This window comes from Schistocerca piceifrons, chromosome 4 (genome assembly GCF_021461385.2).
Source record: "Schistocerca piceifrons isolate TAMUIC-IGC-003096 chromosome 4, iqSchPice1.1, whole genome shotgun sequence".
Taxonomy (NCBI): domain Eukaryota; kingdom Metazoa; phylum Arthropoda; class Insecta; order Orthoptera; family Acrididae; genus Schistocerca; species Schistocerca piceifrons.
Genome location: NC_060141.1, coordinates 147434527 through 147460544, shown reverse-complemented (window position 1 = coordinate 147460544; position 26018 = coordinate 147434527). Strand labels below are relative to the sequence as shown.

At 38.2% G+C, this 26018-nt stretch overlaps 1 protein-coding gene across 2 annotated transcripts in view; it reads right to left on the bottom strand.

Moving 5' to 3' along the window:
* LOC124795250 (condensin-2 complex subunit G2-like) overlaps nucleotides 1-26018 on the bottom strand; it is a 296139-nt gene that overhangs the window by 172056 nt on the left and 98065 nt on the right. For both annotated transcript variants that reach the window (XM_047259188.1, XM_047259187.1), the window contains exons 7-9: nucleotides 25251-25364; nucleotides 23729-23920; nucleotides 4081-4254 (exon numbers count right to left, since the gene is read on the bottom strand). In XM_047259188.1, the coding sequence (XP_047115144.1) occupies nucleotides 4081-4254; nucleotides 23729-23920; nucleotides 25251-25364 (480 nt within the window). The remainder of the gene's footprint in view (nucleotides 1-4080; nucleotides 4255-23728; nucleotides 23921-25250; nucleotides 25365-26018) is intronic.

Genomic DNA, 26018 nt, shown 5'->3' with positions numbered 1-26018 from the left:
CTGGAAATCTAGAATTAATTTGAGATCCCTTGTGGATAGCACTTACTACTTTGTGTCAATAAAGAGCTAGCTGTGTGTCACAAGAATGTTATTTTCTGAATCTGAGCTGGTTATGTGTCACTGGATTGTTTTCTTTGAGGTTTTCATAGTGTTGGAACACCAAACATGTTCCAGGATTCTACAACAAATTAATATCATTGATATGGGTCTATAATTCAGAGGATTACTTCTATTTCCTCTCATTTGTATTGGTATTACCTGTGCAACTTCCCAGTCTTCCGGTATGGGCCTTTTGTCAAGGGAGCAGATTTATAAGCAGTTGAATATGACTCTTAGAAATGGACTACTTTACCAGCATACTCCAAAAGAAAACTAATTGGTATATAATCTGGACCATATGACCCGTCTTTATTACTGCTTTTTTTACATTATTACTGGCCAAGAAAGCTGTTTATTAGTCTATGTGGAACTTGCAGATAGTCTTAATTAAAAAAACTGTTGAGGTTTTCTGAGAACTGTGGCTATGAGTCGTGAACACTAAGTGAAATTGCAAAGCATGACTATTTCATGTATAGTGATCAAGAGTTTCACTGTTTTCTGTGCTTATTCTATGCATCGTAACTTCTTGTTCTCTTATCATTGCTGCATTTCTCAGTGTTATTCTCTGTTGTTTTCCTCATGTAGATTTCCTTAAAGACTCTCCCAATAAGAACCTATTTGAGTTAGTAACACTATCATTCAACTTAATTCCCACAGTAAAGTTCCCCACTAGGATAACCACTTGCTCACAAACAGCCATTGATAATATCTTTATAGAAAAGTCAAATGAACAAAATTATATTACAAAACCAATAGCCAATGGCCTCTCAGACCATGACATGCAGTTCCTTCTGTTAAATGTTAATACTGAACAGGATATAAAATCTGTTAAATCTGAGCTCAAGAGGGTAATCAGTAAGCCAAAAATTGATTATTTTAGGACACTCCTCAGAGACATTCACTGGACTGATGTTTACAGTGCTCATGGCATGAATGAAAAATATAACATTTTTGCTAATAAAGTGCTTACCTTATTTGAACACTGCTTTCCCCCAAAACTTACCAAGGTTAGAGCAAAGTCTACAAAGAAGCCATGGATTACTCAAGGAATAGGGGTATCTTGTAAAACAAAAAGAAAACTGTATCTGTCAATCCGAAACATTTCCAATGTTGATGCTATAGCACATTATAAGAAATACTGCAAAATATTAAAGACTGTAATACGGATGTCAAAGCAAATATATTACAAGGAAAAGATAGTCATATCAGATAACAAAATAAAGACAATATCGGATATAGTGAAGGAGGAGACCGGTAGAACCAGACATGAAGAGGAACAAATAGCATTAAGAGTAAATGATGCATTGGTGACAGATGTGTATAGTGTTGCAGAACTTTTTAACAAACATTTTATAACTGTTACTGAAAAGATGGGGTTGTCAGGTTCGGTAGATGCTGCTATGGATTACCTTAGACCAGACATTTCAAGTAACTTCCATAATATGAATTTGACCCTCACTACCCCAACAGAAATAACGTCCATCATAAAATCTTTAAAATCAAAAACATCTAGTGGGTATGATGAAATATCAACAAAGTTAATTAAAGAATGTGATTCTGAGCTAAGTAACATATTAAGCTATCTGTGTAACCAGTCGTTTATCAGTGGAATATTTCCCGAATGGCTGAAATATGCTGAAGTTAAGCCACTGTTTAAGAAGGGAGATAAAGAAATAGCATCAAATTTCCGTCCAATTTCACTGTTGCCAGCATTCTCAAAAATTTTCGAAAAAGTAATGTACAGTCGTCTTTATAACCATCTTATCTCAAATAACATACTGTCAAAGTCACAGTTTGGATTTCTAAAAGGTTCTGATATTGAGAAGGCTATCTACACTTACAGTGAAAATGTACTTAATTCATTAGACAAAAAATTGCAGGCAACTGGTATATTTTGTGATCTGTCAAAGGCATTTAACTGTGTAAATCACAATATCCTTTTAAGTAAACTAGAATATTATAGTGTAACAGGAAATGCTGCAAAATGGTTCAAATCTTATATCTCTGGCAGGAAACAAAGGGTGTTATTAGGAAAGAGACATGTATCAAGCTATCAGGCATCATCCAACTGGGAACTAATTACATGTGGGGTCCCACAAGGTTCCATTTTGGGGCCCTTACTTTTTCTTGTGTATATCAATGACCTTTCATCAGTGACATTACCACATGCCAAGTTTGTTTTGTTTGCTGATGATACAAACATTGCAATAAATAGCAAATCAAGTGTAGTCTTAGAAAGATCAGCCAATAAAATATTTGTGGACATTAATCACTGGTTCCTAGCCAATTCTTTGTCACTAAACTTTGAAAAAACACACTACATGCAGTTCAGAACTTGTAAGGGGTGTCCCAAGAGTATATGTCTAACATATGATGACAAGAAGATAGAAGAAGTGGACGGTGTTAAATTCTTGGGATTACAGCTTGATAATAAATTCAACTGGGAGGAGCACACCACAGAACTGCTGAAGCGTCTTAACAAATCTCTGTTTGCAATGCGAATTTTGTCAGACATAGGGGATATAAAAATGAAAAAGCTGGCATACTATGCTTACTTTCATTCCATAATGTCATATGGGATTATTTTCTGGGGTAATTCATCAAGCCAAGCTAAAGTTTTCCGGGCACAAAAACGTGCAGTAAGAATTATATGTGGTGTGAACTCAAGAACATCCTGCAGAAGCCTGTTTAGGGAACTAGGGATACTAACTACAGCTTCCCAATATATTTATTCCTTAATGAAATTTGTCATTAAAAATATATCACTTTTTCAAACCAACAGCTCAATTCATGGAATCAATACTAGAAATAAGAATAATCTTCACAAGGATTTAAAGTCACTTAGTCTTGTACAAAAAGGTGTGCATTATTCAGGAACACACATTTTCAATAACTTGCCAGCAGCCATAAAAAGCTTAACAACCAATGAAATTCAGTTTAAGAGAAGCCTAAAGGATTTATTGGTGGCCAACTCCTTCTACTCCATTGATGAATTTCTTAGGAAAACCAACTGATTTGTATATAAGTACAACATAACTTCTGCACAATTTCAGTGCAGTAATGTGTTCACTGAAAATTTGTGTGTGTGTGTGTGTGTGTGTGTGTGTGTGTGTGCTTGTGTGTGTGTAAGTATAATCTAACTTCTGCACCATTTCAGTGCAGTAATGTGTTCATTGTAAATAAGTATTACAGTAGTTGTATTACATGTTTCTTACCTTATAAATAAATAAAAAACTTTTTTATTTTAAATTCAGTGCAATAGTATTTGTAAAATGACTCTTAGTGTTCATTAAAAAATGACGATCATTCCACTTGGGACCTGTGGAATGGTACATTAGCTTATTTGTTTTAGTTGTAAATATTTGTCATGTATTGTTGTTTTTCTGACATGTTCCACATCCTGGAGGACCTCCTCACTACGGATCAATTGGAATGAAAAAAAAAAAAAAAAAAAAAAAAAAAAAAAAAAAAAAAAAAAAAAATGCAAGTCCCCCTTTATCTTGCATTTTTAATGCTACAATCACCGTTCATCAATGTCTTCCGTTAGCAATATGACAAGCAAATGTAAATTGCAAAACACGACAAGTGGAGATGGGAAGAAGAGGAATTTTGTAGTGCTTCAGTCATCAGTCAATTAGACTTTGTCAAAATGGATGCTTTTTTAAATGGTCACAGGCAAAGAAGGGATGACCCTGAAATTGGTAAATCTTTGTTTGTTATCATACAAAAACAGCAAAACAAACACAGTATTTTTTTTTTTTTTTTTTTTTTTTTTTTTTTTTTTTTTTTTAATAAGAGTGGAGAGAGTGAATGAGAGGCAGTGGCATGTATTAAAAGTAGTAACACATGATTTACAATTTTCCACTAGAAACAATACAGCAAAGCTTTACTGTACTTACAGATTATTTTTTTTTAAATTTAAGAACACAGATATATTAAGATGAGCCATGTCAGGAACTAATGAAATTTCTGTGGACTTACCCTAACAGCAATGATGCGAACAACATGCCATTTGTCAGTCAGAAGTTCCGTCATTATTTTGTGCTGCCTCTCTGCAAATGCTACATTCTTATCACGTCCTTCTCCACATCTTTCCAAAGGATAAGCATCCAGGAACACTTCAGCAGCATTACTTCTAACTGTGCTGTTTGGACTCTATAAACATAAAAATCTATGATAACATTGCAGCTAAAAATACTACTAATCAATGTTATTTCAGTGGCAGGTACCAAGTCATAACACAAATTGTCTTACACGTATAAAAAGAATAAAAGGATGTCACATTATACCTACTGGGTGAGACGTGGTTGAAAACTCTCTTAAAGACAGTATTGATCTTATAACTACAATTATTCAGTGTATGTTATACAGCAGATAAATATATTAGCACCCATTTCACATGCCTATTTTTTGTCATATTATTCAAATAAATACAATTTAAAGTTGACGAAGTTAAGAAGATGCAACCTAAAAGTTGCTGAGAGTCTTGAAAAGTGCATTAGGCACAGACTCACTGGAATAGATCATAGAAATACAAAAGAAGAATGATAGGTAACTTTGAACAATGAAACAGTGAAGTAGTAAATGAACAACCAGGCAAAAAAAAATCAAGGCCTAGTAGAAATCACTGAATAGCAGTGAGAAATTAAAATTAACTCATGAAAGGGGGAAAAAATAAAATTGCATCAAATGAAGCAAGTAAAAGGGGGAAAAAAACAGATATCTAGAAATTAGACAGAAAGGAAGTGCAAAATTACAAAGTAAGGAATGGTTAGAGGAGAAATGCAAAGCTGTTGAAGGAAGAATGATTAGAGGAAAGATAGAAGCCATGTACAGTAAATTAAAGAAACCCTTGGAGAAAAGAGAAGCAGCTTATGCACATCAAGAACTCAGATGGCAAGTCAGTATTAAGTGAAGAAGGGGATACTGAAAGGCTTGGAGAGAATATTATGGAGAAGGGAAAAGGGAGGGGAGGAGGGGGGGGGGGGGGATATGTAATATTGCAAGAAAAATCTGAAAGAGCAAACTCTAAACAACACACCTGGAACAGACTGAATTCCTTCAGAATTCTTAAAATCCCTGGGAGAGCCCCTGCCCTGCAAAATTGTTTATTTAACTTTATTTTTCTATTTTATTTTTCACGTACTACAAATCACTGGTATCAGGAAAGGTGGGTACTTCTGTTGCAGTTCGTGTGTTATTGTTTTTAAGATCAAGATTTTGGCAGTTTCATGGTACCTTCAGAAATACAAGTATATTGGTACTGGGAGTACTGAGTAGTGTTAGGGAAAATAATAGCTTTTCACTGCTAGTTTAATGCGAACTAAAATGTATATAGTATTTAAGCACATCAGACAAAAAAAATTAGTCACCCTCAAAAGATATCATGCTAATACCATGTAACACTGCTTCTATCTTTGACTGTGGTCTCAGTTTGGTGAAGAAGAGAGCCCACAAGTTTTTATAGATATGGCATATCCAGCTGAAGACACTCATACGATACAAATTCTACACATAAATTGGTAGCATAAGGAACACAAAAAATATGTGGAAAGGCATGATTTTTTGGAGCCGATGGTTGATGGGAATGGAATAAGGGATGAAGGAAACAGACTGGTGAGTAGGGATGGGAAAAGTTGACCAGTTGAAACTGATACTAGTATTTTAGTTCTGAATAAACGGTATTCTTCAACATTTGTTTGGTCTCAGTTATAATAGGTGTTTTTAATTTTTACTAATAACTGGGTAAAAAAAATATCAATTAGCCATAGCAGCAGTGCTAAATTTTTTCACTTTTAACTAAACCTTTCTCATAGAACAAGTAATTTTTACTCATAAAATTTGTATTGCTTTGAAATTTGCATTATTATGGAAATTGCGAAAAGTGATGAGTGCTATTTTAAGAACAATGTCGACAGAAACAAGCAACAAACACAGGTCATGAGAAATGGAATATCGTTACTGAGACGATAATGTATGGCTACCATGTGGCGAGGCACATAGTTTCTAACTGCCGTCATCACATAACAGTTATATTACAGAATTGCACCATTCCCAGTCTGGAATTATTTTAGGAAGGTACAATATCAATGAAGTACAATGCTCCAATTGCTTTACAAGATTAAAAACGGGAGCAGCCACAACCACATAACATAAGCAGAAAACGTAAGACATAACAGTTAAGCCATAGTTTACAATAAAAATAAAAAGAAGCTGTCTGCTGCCTGTGTCTATGTAACATGCCTTTATATGCTTGTAGCCCCTGAAAATGTACAAAGTAACACAAAAATAGAGTTCTTGAACCTCAGTTTTCACCCATTAGCACTGGTTATTTGTAATGTCCAAATCATGGTATGAACTCCAATTCCAACATGATTTTTTAGCAGAGTTTCAGAAAATCGGAATTAATAGGAGAACAATGGCGATTTTTTTCTAGTCAGCCACTTACAACTTTTTGAGAAAAGCAGCGAACAATGGCCAGACTAAGTTTTCTTTTATTTGCATGTTTAATTTAATATTTTGATTCTATTTATCTTGAAACTGAGAGAATCAAAATTTTTCAATCTTTTTTTTTCCATTTCTACATTTATTACAGGAACTGACAGGAACAAAAAACGAAAAATCAATTATTTCACAAACCGGTTATTTGGAGCAGTATTAATAATCCAGTTAAACTGACATTGAAAACAACCATTATAACCGAAAACTGAGTGTTTCAATGATAACCTCCATCCCTAATGATGAGGTTTAGGAAATGTGAAGAGTTATGGAAATGTCAAGCAGAAGCCTGGTCAGTGGACATTTACTGGGCTGAATGACAAGAAAAGATTGACTGTTGGTATCAACACAGAATGCGGTTCAAAAACTAGAAAACTTAAAAGGTGGAATACAGGGTAATAAGCAAGACAGATATTACTGAAAAAACATCACGAAACAATCATAAGGGAGGAAAGCTAAGTGCAGTTTACATGGTAGATAAGTGACTGAATGCAGCATTCCTGGCACTTTGTTCCCTAAAAACTGATGACTCTATCACGGCGACTCCATCATTATACTCCTGGCGGACAAGTGATCAATCAGTGTGGTCATCCACCTATGGGAGTACTTGAGTGAGGATCTATGTCAGCTTTCTGACACTTCTACATACAACATCTGCCAGTAAGACCCCCACCCCTGTGGCACAAACTGACCTACAGTCCCTCCTTACAACATCAGGCCCCTCACAGGACTAACACTTTAATCCACAGAACATCTTACCCCACCCAAATCATGCTTTCTTCTACCTTCTTCCTAAGAACCACAAAACTGACCACCCAGGCAGTCCCACAGTCGCTGGCTTCGAAGCAACCACTGATCAACACCTGCAATAACAAAAAACTCTCCTTCTTCATTAAAGACATCAATAATTTCCTTGATCGTCTGAAATCTATGCCTGTCCACTCCCACCACATACTTTGTTTCTCACCATCAATGACCCCTCCCTCTATACAAACATTCCCCAAGCACATGGTATGTCCGTTGCTGAACATTATCTCAACAAGTAACCAGTAGATTTCAAACCTTTGACATCCTTCCTGCTCACCTTAATCAACTTTACACTTACCAACAGCTGTTTTACCTCTGAGTGGCGCACGTACAAATAGAACAGACCACAGGAATGAGGAGAGCTCTTCATTGGAACAAGGAGAGCTCTTTATTACATTAACCTTTTCATGACTCGCTTCGAAGGAGCTTTCATCTCCACCACTCAGAACGTCAAGTTGCTGAATATTTCTTTTTTTCCCCTTTGAGATTTAAAAATGTAGTGGCAATTATCAAGTTTCATATGTTGTGCACCACCCAAGTGAGGCGGACCTGGACCACATGAGCTGCCAGGTGCCTACACTATGAAACCAAGAATGTCAGGTCGTTAACAGTGGAGACTATAATTATTACAATGATTGTTACTAATCACAAGACACTTCTTTGATGGCATAAAAATGTCTATGTAAGTTTTCATCTTGTATACAAAGACAGAGCCAGATCTAAGAATTCAGTGATATATAAGATTGCACCCATCTATGTTAATACACAGGAAAGTATTAACGGAATTTATTTCAATTCCCAGTTTTCTAGTGATTCAGTATGACTGACAATACTGGAAGTACCATATTGGAAGCACATGTGTTTGTGTTTGTGTGTGTGTGTGTGTGTGTGTGTGTGTGTGTGTGTGTGTGTGTGTAAAGTGGCACCACGATTTTTGATAAAATAAATGTACTCATGGTCCAAGATACTGTATATATGAAAAGTAGCAATTCTTGCCAAAACTGCCATTTTTAAAATCAACAAATTTAAGTGAAGGCAACTATAACTGAAGGTCAAGGAAATGCTTTAAGGACATAACTAAAAAGAAAGCAGTCAGATGGAAAAGAAATTTTACAATAAAAAATTGTAGCTTTTTTCAAATGATGCTCTGGTGCAACTGGCTGCACTGTGACACCTCAGTATCAATGATAATACGAGGACCTCTAGCTGCACAAAAAATACTAAAAAGACAGTCTTTTCTGAAGTTATACAATATTCAAAAATCTATTTGCCATTTCACCCAAAATCAGAGTTGTTAAAAGTGGTAACGAGGACTCACTGGACTTTGTGTACCTCATCATAAAAAGCAACAGTACCACAAAACAGTTAAAATGTTAAGAGTCCTTCAAAACAGTTATAGTGATCTGACTAAAATTAAAATTGTCACCACACAGTACACAGATACCACTTTATTACAGTTGTACAGGGACAAAATTACTATCTTACCATGCGATATATGTGACTTTTTTCATCACCACTGTTTTAAGTACTTGGAAATAAAAGGAAAGTAAGCGACAGTATCTGATACCCACCCTATCTAGAATAGCTTCTTATCACCTCCCCTCCCCCTCCTAAATATCTGCAACATTGTGGTCAGTCCCTATGCTCCTCCTGCACCCACTTCCCTAAGCTATGGGTCCTACCCCTGCGAGTCTGTAACTAGCAAAACAGACTCTATCAAAGAGAGAAACACATGCAAAACAACACATTTTGTATCAGCTATTACATAAACACTTTTCATTCTTCTATTTCAGTATGACTACCACCAATTTATCAGTAAGGATGAATGAGCATAAAACGACAGTGTATAATGGCAACACAAAATATCCTGTTGCAGAGCACACTCTACAACATGGTAGTCGTGACCTTGGAAGAACATCCCTCTGGATTCTCCCTTCCGACACCAGTTTCCCAGAACTTTGCAGGTGGGAACTGGCCTCACAACATGTGCTTGGTTCTCATCACCCACATGGCCTAAATTCCATTAATTTCTGTCACCTAAGCATTTCTTTTGAGTGCATATTTCTATTCTTCACTTTTTTTTAATTGTTTATTTTCTGACCTGTCTTTTCTCCTCCCCCCCCCCCCCCCTCTCCCTCCCCCTCATGTGTCTAGTATGTATAACACTTAGCTTTCCAGTGTTATTGTTTTTTCATGATACTTTTCGCTAATCTCTGCCTCGCTTATTAGTTTATCTTCCCCCCTTAAAAGGACACACTTTTGCTTTGGAGTGCTGTAGATGGCGCAGAACTGGTACCAGACAGCCAAGTGACTCTCTACCCCTGACCCAGTGAAACAGTTTGTATGTGTCAGTCAATTGTATAGAATCAGGCAGTAAAATGGGTTGCTGTGGAGATGTGACAGAATGACATCAAGAATCTATTGCATTTGGATGTGCCGATGATGACACCATGGATGATGTCACATGATTTGATGGGGTATCAATAAGGACTTTCAGCTTGTCTACAAGGAGTGTTGCATCTTTGTGACGAAGCTGTTATGTACACTCTTTTCCCTCAATATGACAACAGTTGTATTCATAGGATATGCTTCTGCTTTAACAAACACTCAGGCACTCTATCAAACCTCGACTGGGCCACTAAATCACCTTATTTTAATTCCATAGAAGGAGTGGGACTATTTGGGGCAGAAGGTGAAACATCTTAGCAGTTTTGTTGCTTCAGGAGATCTACTCATCAGTGAGTGGTTTCTGAAATCAACGATCCTAAGTAATTGATTGAAAATATAATATGGATAGATTAAAAATGCTACTCACCAAACGGCAGCTGAAGAAACACACCAAACATGGGGAAACCTACTGGATGGGGAGGAGATGGTGTAATATTTTAACTTGCAAACTTATGTAATACGCAGAAAACAAGTATGGTAGTAAAAATTACAAACCATGTAAAGTCTGTAATAAACACATTAGATTTCCATGACACATACCAATAATATGAAGCAGGTATTACTACCCTGAAGAAGTGGTCTGAAAATTTTATACAGGAGATCAATACCTCTCAGTACTGCTGGTATCTCTCCTTACAGTATTATCAAGGTATTGGTACAATTTTAGACATTGGCATCAATACTGAACATTGTATTGAATCTGGTACTGATGTGTCCTTATGTGGGATACATCAGACAGGCAAAATACCAGAGACTTCAAAAAGAATGTAGTAATTCTAATACTAAAGAAGACAAGCATTGTCAGGTTTGAATACTACAGGACCATCAGTTCACTAAGTCAGAGTCGTAACAAACAAGAATTATCTACATAAGAATAACTAGGAAAAGTAATACTCTCTTTTAAATTAATTTATCAAGGAAAAAATACAGGTGCGAAAGATTACCTACCACCTGCAGCTTTTACATAAACTAGGCTTCAGTTTTAAGAGTCAAATGACATGAAAGGCAGGCAATGGTTGAGCAGGGAGTGAGACAAGGTTGTTGCCCACCCACATATTATTTAGTCTGTACATGAGCAAGAAGTCCAGGAAAAGAAGAAATTCTGGAAGGGAATTTATATTCAAGAAAAAGAAATAAAAATGTTAATATTTTTAATGATATTGTAGTTCTGTCAGAGAAGGCCAGGGATCTGAAAACATAGCATCTATTTTTGGCAAAACTCGCACTGTGGTGTGGTGTGGTGTGGTGTGGTGTGTGTAAATGATTAGATGTAAAAGTTTAAAGTTTGTGATTCTACGGGGCTTTGAAATTGTTAAAAAAGAAATTGGTGGTTGGGGAGCTCTTTGACTGGAATGTTTGCTTTCGCAAAAACTTCAACAAATTTTTCTTCCAAAATGGTCTTTGCTTTTTTTCTTCTTTGGATTCTATTTAAGCTTTTAACATATGATTTGTTTCCATTGAGAGCAGCAGCATTTTCATACCAGTGACATGGGTGCTTCTCTGTTTAAGGTGTTTTTTGACATTATTTTTCTTTTCCCACTGAATCTGATAGTTGTTGCAGAACACCGATTTCGCCTTTCATGGGCATTCACAACAATGTGACTCATATTTGGCAAAGTTACAAGTAGAACCAACACAGTGCTTAACTCAGAAGTAGAACCAAAACTTTATCTAGGTGCACTTTGGGGGAAGACTCTCAGCATGGTCGAAATATATTAATAGATTTTGTTTTCCAGTTGCTACAGTACAGAGTGAAGACACTATGAACTTGTAGTCAGCCATAAGTGTAAACAAACTAGAATTACAGTTGCCTTAGGTGAGAGAAGTGGTGCAGGGAAACAAGGCCCACCTCCCTATCACTGCGCAGCAGTGTACATGTGTGTTCTGTTTTTCTCTGAAAGCGGTAACAACACATGGTCATGGGGACCACCGATTCCTTCTAGTGCTGTGCATGTCACAATCTAACTCTGTGGTGGAAAAGAGTTAGTTTCTTCACTCGTTTCAAAATAAGAAAAGAAAAAGATTAGAAACGCACAAAACAAAACATCTGTTAACAGTTACTGTGAAATTTCTTGCTTAAGTTGGCAGTATTATAAATGACGTAGCTGAGTTCCAAGATCAACCAGTATCTGACACAACCACAGTTCAAAACACCTGCTGCCTAAAACTGCTATGTTGAAGTGTCACATTATACCTACCTTTGAAGTTTTGCTGGCAGACAAATGTATGCATTTCCGCATTCTATGATGCTGTCACACGGCCAAGTCCTACATTGCATCATGTGCTGTGTGTCTATTCTTAGACCATTCAATTGACCACCAGTGACACAACACCAGAACATCAAGCACACTGATATGTATTTCCCACACTGAGCTTCTTCAGATGGCGTGCAAGACCAGTAGCCAAAAATTGGTTATATTTTCACTATTTACAGGCAGTAAATAAAGCTATTTGAAACTACCTCTGATAAAGTGGTTCACCTGGATACAAACTGCTATGAAATAGCATTTATTACGTAATTTTGCATTTTCGCATTTTGAGGCAGATTTGCACAGTATTCATATTTATTGCAAATATGAATTTTTATGGTCCCTAGAGATGGCAAAGAACTTAGAAGAGCAGTTGAATGGAACGTAAAGTGTCTTAAAAAGAGATTATAAAGTGATCATCATCAAAAGGAAAACATGAGTTATGGAATACAGTCGAACAAAATCAGTTTATACTGATGGATCAGATAAACACTTCCCACACTAAGCCTGTACGCAACACGCAGTCGCAAACGCAACTCTTTGGATGCAGCCTGTATGCCGTATGTTACTTTGTTTCCCACGCGTTTGTAATGTGAAAACATACGCCATACGTTTCGTCAATTGAATTGGCAGCAAGAGTACTTCATTTACTTTCTGACAGAGGTCACTGTGAGTCTGCAGCTTGAGCGTAACCAACAAAAGATTGGTTTTCAGGGGCACAGGCGCATTAACTTCTGTTTTGGACTAGTGTACTTTCTGTGTTTGTGTTGTGTAAGGAGCATGGACATTTTTGATAGTTCTTCTGGATCAGAAGAGGAAACCTCTGTTGTGGATATTGATTACGAACCTTCAGACATATTTTCTGACACTGTTGTCAGAAATGGATTCACAATGTTGTTGTTGTGGTCTTCAGTCCTGAGACTGGTTTGATGCAGCTCTCCATGCTACTCTATCCTGTGCAAGCTTTTTCATCTCCCAGTACCTACTGCAACCTACATCCTTCTGAATCTGCTTAGTGTATTCATCTCTTGGTCTCCCTCTACGATTTTTACCCTCCACGCTGCCCTCCAATACCAAATTGGTGATCCCTTGATGCCTCAGAACATGTCCTACCAACCGATCCCTTCTTCTGGTCAAGTTGTGCCACAAACTTCTCTTCTCCCCAATCCTATTCAATACTTCCTCATTAGTTATGTGATCTACCCATCTAATCTTCAGCATTCTTCTGTAGCACCACATTTCGAAAGCTTCTATTCTCTTCTTGTCCAAACTATTTATCGTCCATGTTTCACTTCCATACATGGCTACACTCCATACGAATACTTTCAGAAATGACTTCCTGACACTTAAATCAATACTGGATGTTAACAAATTTCTCTTCTTCAGAAACGCTTTCCTTGCCATTGCCAGCCTACATTTTATATCCTCTCTACTTCGACCATCATCAGTTATTTTGCTCCCCAAATAGCAAAACTCCTTTACTACTTTAAGTGTCTCATTTCCTAATCTAATTCCCTCAGCATCACCCGACTTAATTAGACTACATTCCATTATCCTTGTTTTGCTTTTGTTGATGTTCATCTTATATCCTCCTTTCAAGACACTGTCCATTCCATTCAACTGCTCTTCCAAGTCCTTTGCTGTCTCTGACAGAATTACAATGTCATCGGCGAACCTCAAAGTTTTTATTTCTTCTCCATGAATTTTAATACCTACTCCGAATTTTTCTTTTGTTTCCTTTACTGCTTGCTCAATATACAGATTGAACAACATCGGGGAGAGGCTACAACCCTGTCTTACTCCCTTCCCAACCACTGCTTCCCTTTTTTGTCCCTCGACTCTTATAACTGCAATCTGGTTTCTGTACAAATTGTAAATAGCCTTTCGCTCCCTGTATTTTACCCCTGCCACCTTTAGAATTTGAAAGATAGTATTCCAGTCAACATTGTCAAAAGCTTTCTCTAAGTCTACAAATGCTAGAAACGTAGGTTTGCCTTTCCTTAATCTTTCTTCTAAGATAAGTCGTAAGGTCAGTATTGCCTCACGTGTTCCAGTGTTTCTACGGAATCCAAACTGATCTTCCCCGAGGTTGGCTTCTACTAGTTTTTCCATTCGTCTGTAAAGAATTCGTGTTAGTATTTTGCAGCTGTGACTTATTAAGCTGATAGTTCGGTAATTTTCACATCTGTCAACACCTGCTTTCTTTGGGATTGGAATTATTATATTCTTCTTGAAGTCTGAGGGTATTTCGCCTGTCTCATACACCTTCCTCACCAGATGGTAGAGTTTTGTCAGGACTGGCTCTCCCACGGCCGTCAGTAGTTCCAATGGAATATTGTCTACTCCGGGGGCTTTGTTTCGACTCAGGTCTTTCAGTGCTCTGTCAAACTCTTCACGCAGTATCATATCTCCCATTTCATCTTCATCTACATCCTCTTCCATTTCCATAATATTGTCCTCAAGTACATCGCCCTTGTATAGACCCTCTATATACTCCTTCCACCTTTCTGCTTTCCCTTCTTTGCTTAGAACTGGGTTTCCATCTGAGCTCTTGATATTCATACAAGTCGTTCTCTTATCTCCAAAGGTCTGTTTAATTTTCCTGTAGGCGGTATCTATCTTACCCCTAGTGAGATAGGCCTCTACATCCTTACATTTGTCCTCTAGCCATCCCTGCTTAGCCATTTTGCACTTCCTGTCGATCTCATTTTTGAGACGTTTGTATTCCTTTTTGCCTGTTTCACTTACTGCATTTTCGTATTTTCTTCTTTCATCAATTAAATTCAATATTTCTTCTGTTACCCAAAAATTTCTACTAGCCCTCGTCTTTTTACCTACTTGATCCTCTGCTGCCTTCACTACTTCATCCCTCAAAGCTACCCATTCTTCTTCTACTGTATTTATTTCCCCCATTCCTGTCAATTGCTCCCTTATGCTCTCCCTGAATCTCTGTACAACCTCTGGTTCTTTTAGTTTATCCAGGTCCCATCTCCTTAAATTCCCAACTTTTTGCAGTTTCTTCAGTTTTAATCTACAGGTCATAACCAATAGATTGTGGTCAGAGTCCACATCTGCCCCTGGAAATGTCTTACAATTTAAAACCTGGTTCCTAAATCTCTGTCTTACCATTATATAATCTATCTGATACCTTTTAGTATCTCCAGGGTTCTTCCATGTATACAACCTTCTTTCATGATTCTTAAACCAAGTGTTAGTTATGATTATGTTGTGCTCTGTGCAAAATTCTACCAGGCGGCTTCCTCTTTCATTTCTGTCCCCCAATCCATATTCACGTACTATGTTTCCTTCTCTCCCTTTTCCTACACTCGAATTCCAGTCACCCATGACTATTAAATTTTCGTCTCCCTTCACAATCTGAATAATTTCTTTTATTTCGTCATACATTTCTTCAATTTCTTCGTCATCTGCAGAGCTAGTTGGCATATAAACTTGTACTACTGTAGTAGGTGTGGGCTTTGTATCTATCTTGGCCACAATAATGCGTTCACTATGCTGTTTGTAGTAGCTTACCCGCATTCCTATTTTCCTATTCATTATTAAACCTACTCCTGCATTACCCCTATTTGATTTTGTGTTTATAACCCTGTAGTCACCTGACCAGAAGTCTTGTTCCTCCTGCCACCGAACTTCACTAATTCCCACTATATCTAACTTCAACCTATCCATTTCCCTTTTTAAATTTTCTAACCTACCTGCCCGATTAAGGGATCTGACATTCCACGCTCCGATCCGTAGAACGCCAGTTTTCTTTCTCCTGATAACGACATCCTCTTGAGTAGTCCCCGCCCAGAGATCCGAATGGGGGACTATTGTACCTCCGGAATATTTTACCCAAGAGGACGCCATCATCATGTAATCATACAGTAAAGCTGCATGCCCTCGGGAAAAATTACGGCTGTAGTTTCCCCTTGCTTTCAGCCGTTCACAGTACCGGCATGGCAAGGCCGTTTTGGTTATTGTTACAAGGCCAGATCAGTCAATCATCCAGACTGTTGCCCTTGCAACTACTGAAAAGGCTGCTGCCCCTCTTCAGGAACCACACGTTTGTCTGGCCTCTCAACAGATACCCCTCCGTTGTGGTTGCACCTACGGTACGGCTATCTGTATCGCTGAGGCACGCAAGCCTCCCCACCAACGGCAAGGTCCATGGTTCATGGGGGGAAGGGATTCACAATAGTGAAAAATATTGTTACACAATAACATGCATGTTACTATAATAGCAAATATTGACTCAAATTATTTTGATTTTTTATGGCAGTTTACATGTGTATTTATTTATTTATGGACAGATGAAGATGTGGTTTCTAGTACTCTGCTTGTCCAGATACATCACAAAATGTGATCACTGACGAGAGCAACTGGTCAAGAGTTTACAACCAGCCTGATTTACCAGTGTTCAATAGCACTAGTGGTGTAACTTTGCAAATGGATGAAAACTGTAGTGAATTTGAATGCTTTTCAGCATTTTTTGACAGTTAGATGATAAAAAATAAAAGTTGAGACAAATGTATGCAGCGCTAAAAATTTATGAAATGAATAAGAAGTCTATGAATGGAAAACTTGTGGCAATGGTCATCTCTAGTAAAGATACAGAAATGTACTTGGTTTTCTCAATTATTTTGCATATGAGTGCAGCTAAGTTGCCAAAAATAAGTAACTATTGGTCAAATGATGCATTTATAAATACCTTGTGGGCGAGCAAGGTAATGAGTAGAGACAGATTTAGTTCAATTTTGTTATGTTGCACTTGAATGACAACACAAAATTCATAAAACGAGGTCAGCCAGGATGAGATCCACTGCACGAAATTACGCCTTTCTTCAGTTCCTTTGTCACAAAGTCATGGGTGACTGGAATTCGACAGTAGGAAAAGGGAGAGAAGGAAACATAGTCGGTGAATATGGATTGGGGCTAAGAAATGAAAGAGGAAGCCGTCTGTTAGAATTTTGCACAGAGCATAACTTAATCATAGCTAACATTTGGTTCAAAAATCATAAAAGAAGGTTGTATACATGGAAGAATCCTGGAGATACTAAAAGGTATCAGATAGATTATATAATGGTAAGACAGAGATTTAGGAACCAGGTTTTAAATTGTAAGACATTTCCAGGGGCAGATGTGGACTCTGACCACAATCTATTGGTTATGACCTGTAGATTAAAACTGAAGAAACTGCAAAAAGTTGGGAATTTAAGGAGATGGGACCTGGATAAACTAAAAGAACCAGAGGTTGTACAGAGTTTCAGAGACACCATAAGGGAACAATTGACATGAATGGAGGAATGAAATACAGTAGAAGACGAATGGGTAGCTCTGAAGGATGAAGTAGTGAAGGCAGCAGAGGATCAAATAGGTAAAAAGACGAGGGCTAGTAGAAATTCTTGGGTAACAGAAGAGATGTGAATTTAATTTATGAAAGAAGAAAATACGAAAATGCAGTAAATGAAGCAGGCAAAAAAGGAATACAAACTTCTCAAAAATGAGACCGACATGAAGTGCAAAATGGCTAAGCAGGCATGGCTAGAGGACAAATGTAAGGATGTAGAGGCTTATCTCACTAGGGGTAAGATAGATACTGCCTACAGGAAAATTAGAGAGACCTTTGGAGAAAAGAGAGCCACTTGTATGAATATCAAGAGCTCAGATGGAAACCCAGTTCTAAGCAAAGAGGGGAAAGCAGAAAGGTGGAAGGAGTATATAGAGGGTCTATACAAGGGCAATGTACTTGAGGACAATATTATGGAAATGGAAGAGGATGTAGATGAAGATGAAATGGGAGATACGATACTGCGTGAATAGTTTGACAGAGCACTGGAAAGACCTGAGTCGAAACATGGCCCTGGGAGTAGACAACATTCCATTAGAACTACTGGCGGCCTTGGGAGAGCCAGTCCTGACAAAACTCTACCATTTGGTGAGCAAGGTGTACAAGACAGGCGAAATACCCTCAGACTTCAAGAAGAATATAATAATTCCAATCCCAAAGAAAGCAGGTGTTGACAGATGTGAAAATTACCGAACTATCAGTTTAATAAGTCACAGCTTCAAAATACTAACGCGAATTATTTACAGACGAACCGAAAAACTGGTAGAAGCCGACCTCGGGGAAGATCAGTTTGGATTCTGCAGAAATGTTGGAACACGTGAGGCAATACTGACCTTACGACTGATCTTAGAAGAAAGATTAAGGAAAGGCAAACCTACATTTCTAGCATTTGTAGACTTAGAGAAAACTTTTGACAATGTTGACTGGAATACTCTCTTTTAAATTCTAAAGGTGGCAGGGGTAAAATACAGAGAGCGAAAGGCTATTTACAATTTGTACAGAAACCAGATGGCAGTTATAAGAGTCGAGGGGCATGAAAGGAAAGCAGTGGTTGGGAAGGGAGTGAGACAGGGTTGTAGCCTCTCCCCGATGTTATTCAATCTGTATATTGAGCAAGCAGTAAAGGAAAGAAAAGAAAAATTTGGAGTAGGTATTAAAATCCAGGGAGAAGAAATAAAAACTTTGAGGTTTGCCGATGACATTGTAATTCTGTCAGAGACAGCAAAGGACTTGGAAGAGCAGTTGAACGGAATGGACAGTGTCTTGAAAGGAGGGTATAAGATGAACATCAACAAAAGCAAAAAAAGGATAATGGAATGTAGTCAAATTAAGTCGGGTGATGCTGAGGGAATTAGATTAGGAAATGAGACAATTAAAGTAGTAAAAGAGTTTTGCTATTTGGGGAGCAAAATAACTGATGATGGTCGAAGTAGAGAGGATATAAAATGTAGACTGGCAATGGTAAGGAAAGCGTTTCTGAAGAAGAGAAATTTGTTAACATCGAGTATAGATTTAAGTGTCTGGAATTCGTTTCTGAAAGTATTTGTATGGAGTATAACCATGTTTGGAAGTGAAACATGGACAATAAATAGTTTGGACAAGAAGAGAATAGAAGCTTTCTAAGTGTGGTGCTACAGAAGAATGTTGAAGATTAGGTGGGTAGATCACGTAACTAATGAGGAGGTATTGAATAGGATTGGGGAGAAGAGAAGTTTGTGGCACAACTTGACTAGAAGAAGGGATCGGTTGGTAGGGCATATTCTGCGGCATCAAGGGATCACCAATTTAGTATTGGAGGGCAACGTGGTGGGTAAAAATCGTAGAGGGAGACCAAGAGATGAATACACTAAGCAGATTCAGAAGGATGTAGGTTGCAGTAGGTACTGGGAGATGAAGAAGCTTGCACAGGATAGATTGGCATGGAGAGCTGCATCAAACCAGTCTCAGGACTGAAGACCATAATAACAACAACAACAATATTAGACAAACTATATAGCATATTTAATTGCATTTCATATTTAAAGCATCTCTCAATATTGTGCTATCATTCCATTATTTCACAAATATTAATAACAACCAGACTAATAAACAACTGCTAAACAGTAAGGCAGATGAAGCACTTCGGTGATATTCGGATCGTGCCCAACTTGGATGGTGGGCGAAGTGGTTCAGCTGCAAGATCAGAGCTGGACTGACAGTCTTGCAGGACAGACGTGTCTGCCATGGTCGGTATCAGTGAAGACCTTATTAGTGATGCATGGGTTACAAATGTGAGAGCTGGTTCAGCAGTCTCGGAGGATGGACATATTGTCCACTGCGGTGTCAGTTAGGACTTAATTTTCAATGTCTAGTTTGTAAATGTGATAGCTGATTCTGCAGTCTCGGGGGACAGATAAGTTGCATATGCAGTTCATTATTTTGTTGAAGAACAGAAAATATTTGCGACTCTAAAGTGGAATGTAATGTGCATTTTATCGTGTTCTGCCCATAAAAAGCAAGTGGCATCCGTTATAAACATACTGATTGGAAATTTAATTATTTTTAAAATAACAGTTCCTCACTAAGAGCTTCTTACAGCATCAAGATAATGGATTCATGAACTACATGCTGTTTCCTGTGCAGGGACAACAATTATAGCAGACCTGCAGGTGGATGAACATTTATTAAAACTTATGCACTCCATTCAGGGCATATATATATGTCACACCCTCTTTAACTTTCTCTTTTTCAACTTGTCATAAGCCTCACAACTGATCAAGGGATGTGCTGCTTCAGAGCCAGAATAGGATTCAGAGTGTATATGAAAAGCAAACCAAATAACTGCAGGATCAATCTCTATTTACTGTGTGACTCAACAACAGGTTATGCTTTGAATTGTGATATTTACAAAGGTAAAGCAAACAATGTAGATAACTCTGTCTTGTCAGTAATTGGGAGGTTGTGTGAAGATTATTTTGGCAAAGCACACTGCATTTATATGGATAGGTTCTACACAAGCCTCGCTGTGTTGGACTACCTGTGGCAGGATAAAACTTCGGGTGCAGGAACTGTAATGAAAACCAGGAAGGGTCCACCTAATGAAATGAAGACTGCGAAGCTTAGGAAGGGGAAAATGATGTTTTTGGGGTAGGAATATTTACTTGCAATAAAATGGAAATCAACCAGGGATGTGTACTGTTTTTGACCAAACATTGAGCAACTTCAGCAGTTGGTAGTACTAGAAACAAAGAGGAGCAAGTAGAGAGATGTAAACCAGATGTTGTAATACACTGTAACAAGGGTAAAACTGGAGTAGACAGGGTTGACCTCCTATCAAGCTAGTATTCTTTCTGTCAGAAGACACTGAAATGGTGGAAAAAGGTTTTCTTTCACTTGTTTCTTTTAACATTAGTGATAGTTGCGTTGTGCACAAACATACAACCAGCAGCTAGCAACTCAAGGTGGTGTGGAGGAGCTTCAAGATTCACAAGGTGGAACATCAACAAGTGCAGACAGAGTGTTTGGGTATCACTTCCCAGAAAAGATCCCAGGTACAGCATGTAAACAAAATGTAGCAGGTGCTGTAAAGTGTGTGTTGATACAGGCAAAAGAAGAAACTGGGAAAAGAGTAAGAAAAGAAACACAATGGTGGTTGGTGTAAGCAGTGTAATGTGGGTCTCTATGTACCTGACTGTTTCAAAGAGTACCATACCCGAATAAATTATTCTTGATAAAAAGAAGCTACACTTCTGTATTAAATTTTTCTTGTATGCACATTTTTTTCCAATAAAATATGTTCTTTTGAACATGCTTATTTCTTTCAAACATTAAAAATAATAAGTTTTAGAAGTTAGAATTTTTTTTTTCTTTTTTGGAAAAACATTTTACTTCCAAAATTCTAGAAAAATATGTCATTTATGTTCAGAAAATACTGTATAACAGCATTAGAAAGAAGTAGTTTCAAACTTTGATGTATATGGTTTACTATCTTTATATTTTCTTCAAGACTTTTCTAAAAAGTCAGTGAAATTGCTTGAAAAGTCCAGAGGGACAAACCATGTCTAAACCGCTCCGTGTGGAAAGTGTTAAGAAATATTACAACAAAAGTAAAATAAGAGTTTTTACTATTTAGGCGACAAAATTACTGATGATAGCCACAAAATATAGGGTGGCCATAGCAAGGAAACAATTTCTGAAGGAGAAAAATTTATTCACATCCTATAAAAGTTTAAGTGTGGAACTCTTTTCTGAAAGTATTTTTCTGAAATGTGGCTTTATATCAAAGTGAAATGCATATTTTAAACAGAAAAGACAAAATGGGAACAGAAACTTTTGAAAAGTGGTGTTTCAAGGAGAATCCTGAAGAGTGCCCCTACTCTTCAGTAACTAATGAAGAGGTACTGAATAGAATTAGGGAGAATAGAAATGTATGGTAGAACTTGACAAAAATAAGGCATAGCTACACAGGACATGTCCTGAGGTATCACAGAGTATTTAATTGGATTAGGGAGCCTTTGCCTCTAGGGAGGACAATTAGATCAGAATCTGCTTTGAGACTATGTATGGCTGTTGTTTCCTCTTGTTGAAGAACAGAAGGGACCTCGCGAAGATGATGAGGCCAAGTTAGAGGTAAGGAATTCCTGGAAGGTGGTTAGGTGGAGGGGGGATCATGACTGGATGGTTCTATGAACTGAGAGAGGCGCGGCTCAATGTTAGAATTAGGTCAGCTTTGGTTGGTGGGATTGGTGGCAAAGAAGTGTTTCCATTGCAGGAATCAGAAGAAGGAGAGGAGGTCTTTGGTGAGTCGAACATGGCTAAATTTGCGTGTAGAGATAAAGGTGAGGCCTTTGAATATGACTGAAACTTCTGTGGGGCTGAGGATTTTAGTGGAAAGGTTAACAACAGTGTTCTGGGATTGTTTAAGCTCTGGATTTGGCATGTTGATATAGAGTTTTGGGGGACATGGCAAGTTGAAAAGGTACACTACGCAGGATCTGGATGCTATGGGCGGTTGCCGAGGAGGAACACTGTGGGTATAATAGTGGTTGGACAGAGGTGCCCCAAAGCAACTGCAGGATGTTTGCAGCTTGGATAACATATGGAGTTTGGGTCTAGAATGTTCTTCCAGTTGCTCGAGAGCAAGGAACTCAATTTCAGAGATGTGAGGTGTGTAGTAGGGACTGCACAATAGCTATTTCTTGTGTAGTGAGCAGAGATGGTTCTAGAATACCTGTGGCATGGAAATGTGTTTTTGCAGTACCAGGTTTGTGAGGACAGGGTCTGGCAGAATCTGAAAAGGTCAAGGTCATTATGAAAGGAGGGGTGGGATTCAGAAAAGGAATTTTTACTATCGGACCATTGGAGGGGGGTTCCATGGTTTAGGCAGTATTTAAGGAGCAGAATGTGGAACAGAGTTTAGCCAGGGAAAGTGATACTTCTCTGAACTGGTGCAGAAAGATGGAGCAGGGGTCTAGTGCAGCAGGAATGGTATCAGGGAAACAGGAAATTATGTAGGAAATGTGAAGATAAAGGTTTTGGGTGGTCATGTAGCTGTCTGTTGCACACAGATGAGATTGTTGATACATTGGGGCTCAGAAGTCAGAGTGTGTGAGGTTTGGAAGGTGGCGAAAAAACACGTGAAGAAAGAGAAGAATGGATACTGAGAAGAATAATGCACAAAAGAAAATAGCTGTTATGCAAAATTAAACAATGGAAACTCCGAGTTTGAAAATCAACTATATTAAAAGGATAAAGTGTTACTCAATTTCAAGATGACCAGTTCAGTTGCAGACAGGCACACTGCAATGACTGTTACACATTACAGCTTTCGCTCAAAGCCTTCTCCAGCAAAGGAAACACACACCCATTCATCCTGCTATCCCTCTCCCTTCTCTATCCTACTCCAGGTTGCTATTTATGCGACAGTCGCACTCCGGTTGGAGCTGCTGGTGTTGCGGCCATGTGTGCGTCAGGTGTGCCTGCTTGTGTGAAAGTGTGTGTGTGTGTGTGTGTGTGTGTGTGTGTGTGTGTGTGTGTGTGTGTTTTTTCTTTTGCTAAAGAGGGCCTTGGCCAAAAGCTATAATGTGTAACAGTTCTTTCCATGACAAATAATTCTTAATTTGTGGATGTATCACAATCAACAACATGTGCAACCTCTGATACTTACTGAAAACCAACCAAACTAATTTTAAGTACAAAAAGAAGAAATTTCAGTGAAATGCACCCGAAAATGAATTAATCTTTTATCATTTCCAGGTGTGTTTTAGCTTTCTTTATTACTCTGTCAAAGACAGGCACTCACCTTAAGGTTTCGCCACAGAATTGGTTCGTACAGAGTCGCCAGCATGGAACGGACTTGGGTATTGGATTTATGAGTGTGGAATGCATGAAGTATGGTGAGCACTTTCTGACCTAATTGGCTCATTTCCAACACTTGCCTCTTCAAATCCATAATGCGTGCCATGAAGTCCTGAATCAAGTACTCTTCAATAAACTGAAACAGTATTTCTTTTTTAGTGTAGTTTAAGACTAAAAATAAATAACATTGCAAAGTAGTGCAGAGAAAGAGAACAAAATTATCACAGTACATTTGGTGAAAAGCAAAGGCAAAAGGTAGACAAGTGGGAAATATTCATCTTGATGTTGTTATGCCTCAGTGTGAAAAGACACAGCATCTGCATCTGAGTGGATCCTAACAGGACAGAATAATTGGTTTCTTTATACTAAAATCTCCACTAGAAGATTAAAATACTATTATAATGATGCAAGTGAGAATTAATTCCAAAAACCTAAGGTTTTGTTGTCAATTACATCACTATGTTTTTTGAGAAACATATTTTTATCTATCTTTTGTGATTCAGTCTCAGATAAATGGGAAATATGAGGGTTGACTGAAAAGTAATGCCTCCACCTTCGTAACTCTTCAACAGTTGTCAGCATTGGTATGCAGAACGTACTGGCTTGTTCTGTAGCCTCTTCTCTACAGCTCCAGTTGGCGGGAAGCCTTAGCATTGAACGGCTGTGTTGTTACAGTGTAAAGTATGGAACCCAGTGCAGAAGGCTGGTCAATGTGATTTAAGCAATGTGCAGTCATTGAATTCTTGGCAGCAGAATGCGTCAGCCCAAAGGAGATTCATCAGAGAATGAAAGTAGTTTATGGTGTGTGTGTTGATGTGAGAACTGTGCATCACTGGGCGAGCAGCATGAGTGGAGCTCCTGGCAAATTTCAAGTCTGTAAGCTTTCATTTCAGGAGTCAGCATCATGCACAGATCTTCCGATAGCCGGGCAAAGCAATAATGTGACCCACACGTTCCTGTGAAATGCCGATTGTGCTTGCAATTTCTCTCTGAATGATACAACGATCGTCCTGAATCAATCTGTCAACATTTTGCTTGTGGAACTCAGTGGTTGCTGTCACAGGACGTCCAACTCTTTGTTTGTCATGCAGGTCAGATGTTCCCACTTCAATTTCTTTAAACTTACTCACCCAACGAGGCACAGTACTCACATCAACACAATCACCATAAACTGCTTTCATTCTCTGATGAATCTCCTTTGGGGTGACACCCTCTGCTGTCAAGAATTCAATGACCGCACATTGCTTAAATCACATTGACCGACCGTCTGCGCAGGGTTACATTACTCTGTAACAACACAACTGTTCAATGCTAAGGCTTCCCGCCAACTGGGGCTGTAGAGAAGAGGCTATGTAACAAGCCAGTACCTGCCGCATACCAATGCTGCCAACTGTTGAAGAGTTATGAAGGTGGAGACATTGCTTTTCAGTCAACCCTCGTATGATGACAGTATCAATGGGACTCACCTTCCTCATAACTGTGTCCGCTACAGACCAGGCTGTATAATATATATCACCATATGCCTTGGCAATATTTCTATTGCATTCAAGAAGAAATCCTTTACAGACTCCATGCATGTCCTGTAACAACAACAACAATGTGATACCAACATAAATAGTAGATAATTCATTATGGAAAGCAGCACTGCTGAAAGAGTAATTCATGTAATTTCAACATGTCACTGCCGAGATACCAATGTGCCAGTCTCACAACTTGGACATGCTAGAGGCAGAGAATCATGGTTTGTTGTAAAACATTTAGCAGTTCTCAAAGTTTTTTTTCTGTTTTGTCAGAATTTTAATGTGCGCCTTGCATTTTAGATCATTAAGACAATATTTGAGTTCTGCTCATTACACATCAGCACTGCAGCACCAACAGTTCTGATTGTGTCAATGATTCCTACATGAAGTATAGTAAATGTCATTCATTGGTGGTGTGCACACACAATCCTTAACGTAACCCCACAAAAAGAAGTTCCATGTAATGGAACCATCAGGACTCATCCAGCTCTCAGGAATAGTGTCATTCAGTACATCCTGCACAACAAATAACTTTAGGAAGCTCTATTAAAATGAAGCTTGCACTCTGTCAACATAGGTTTCAGAACAGGTGGACGTCCTGTAGGAAGGTCTTTGACACTGCCTATATCTTTAAAATTTTTGAACCACCTCATTTTGATTGTTTTTGCTGCTGGTACCCTACCATACTCCACTTGTAATTCTGCAGTACCATTG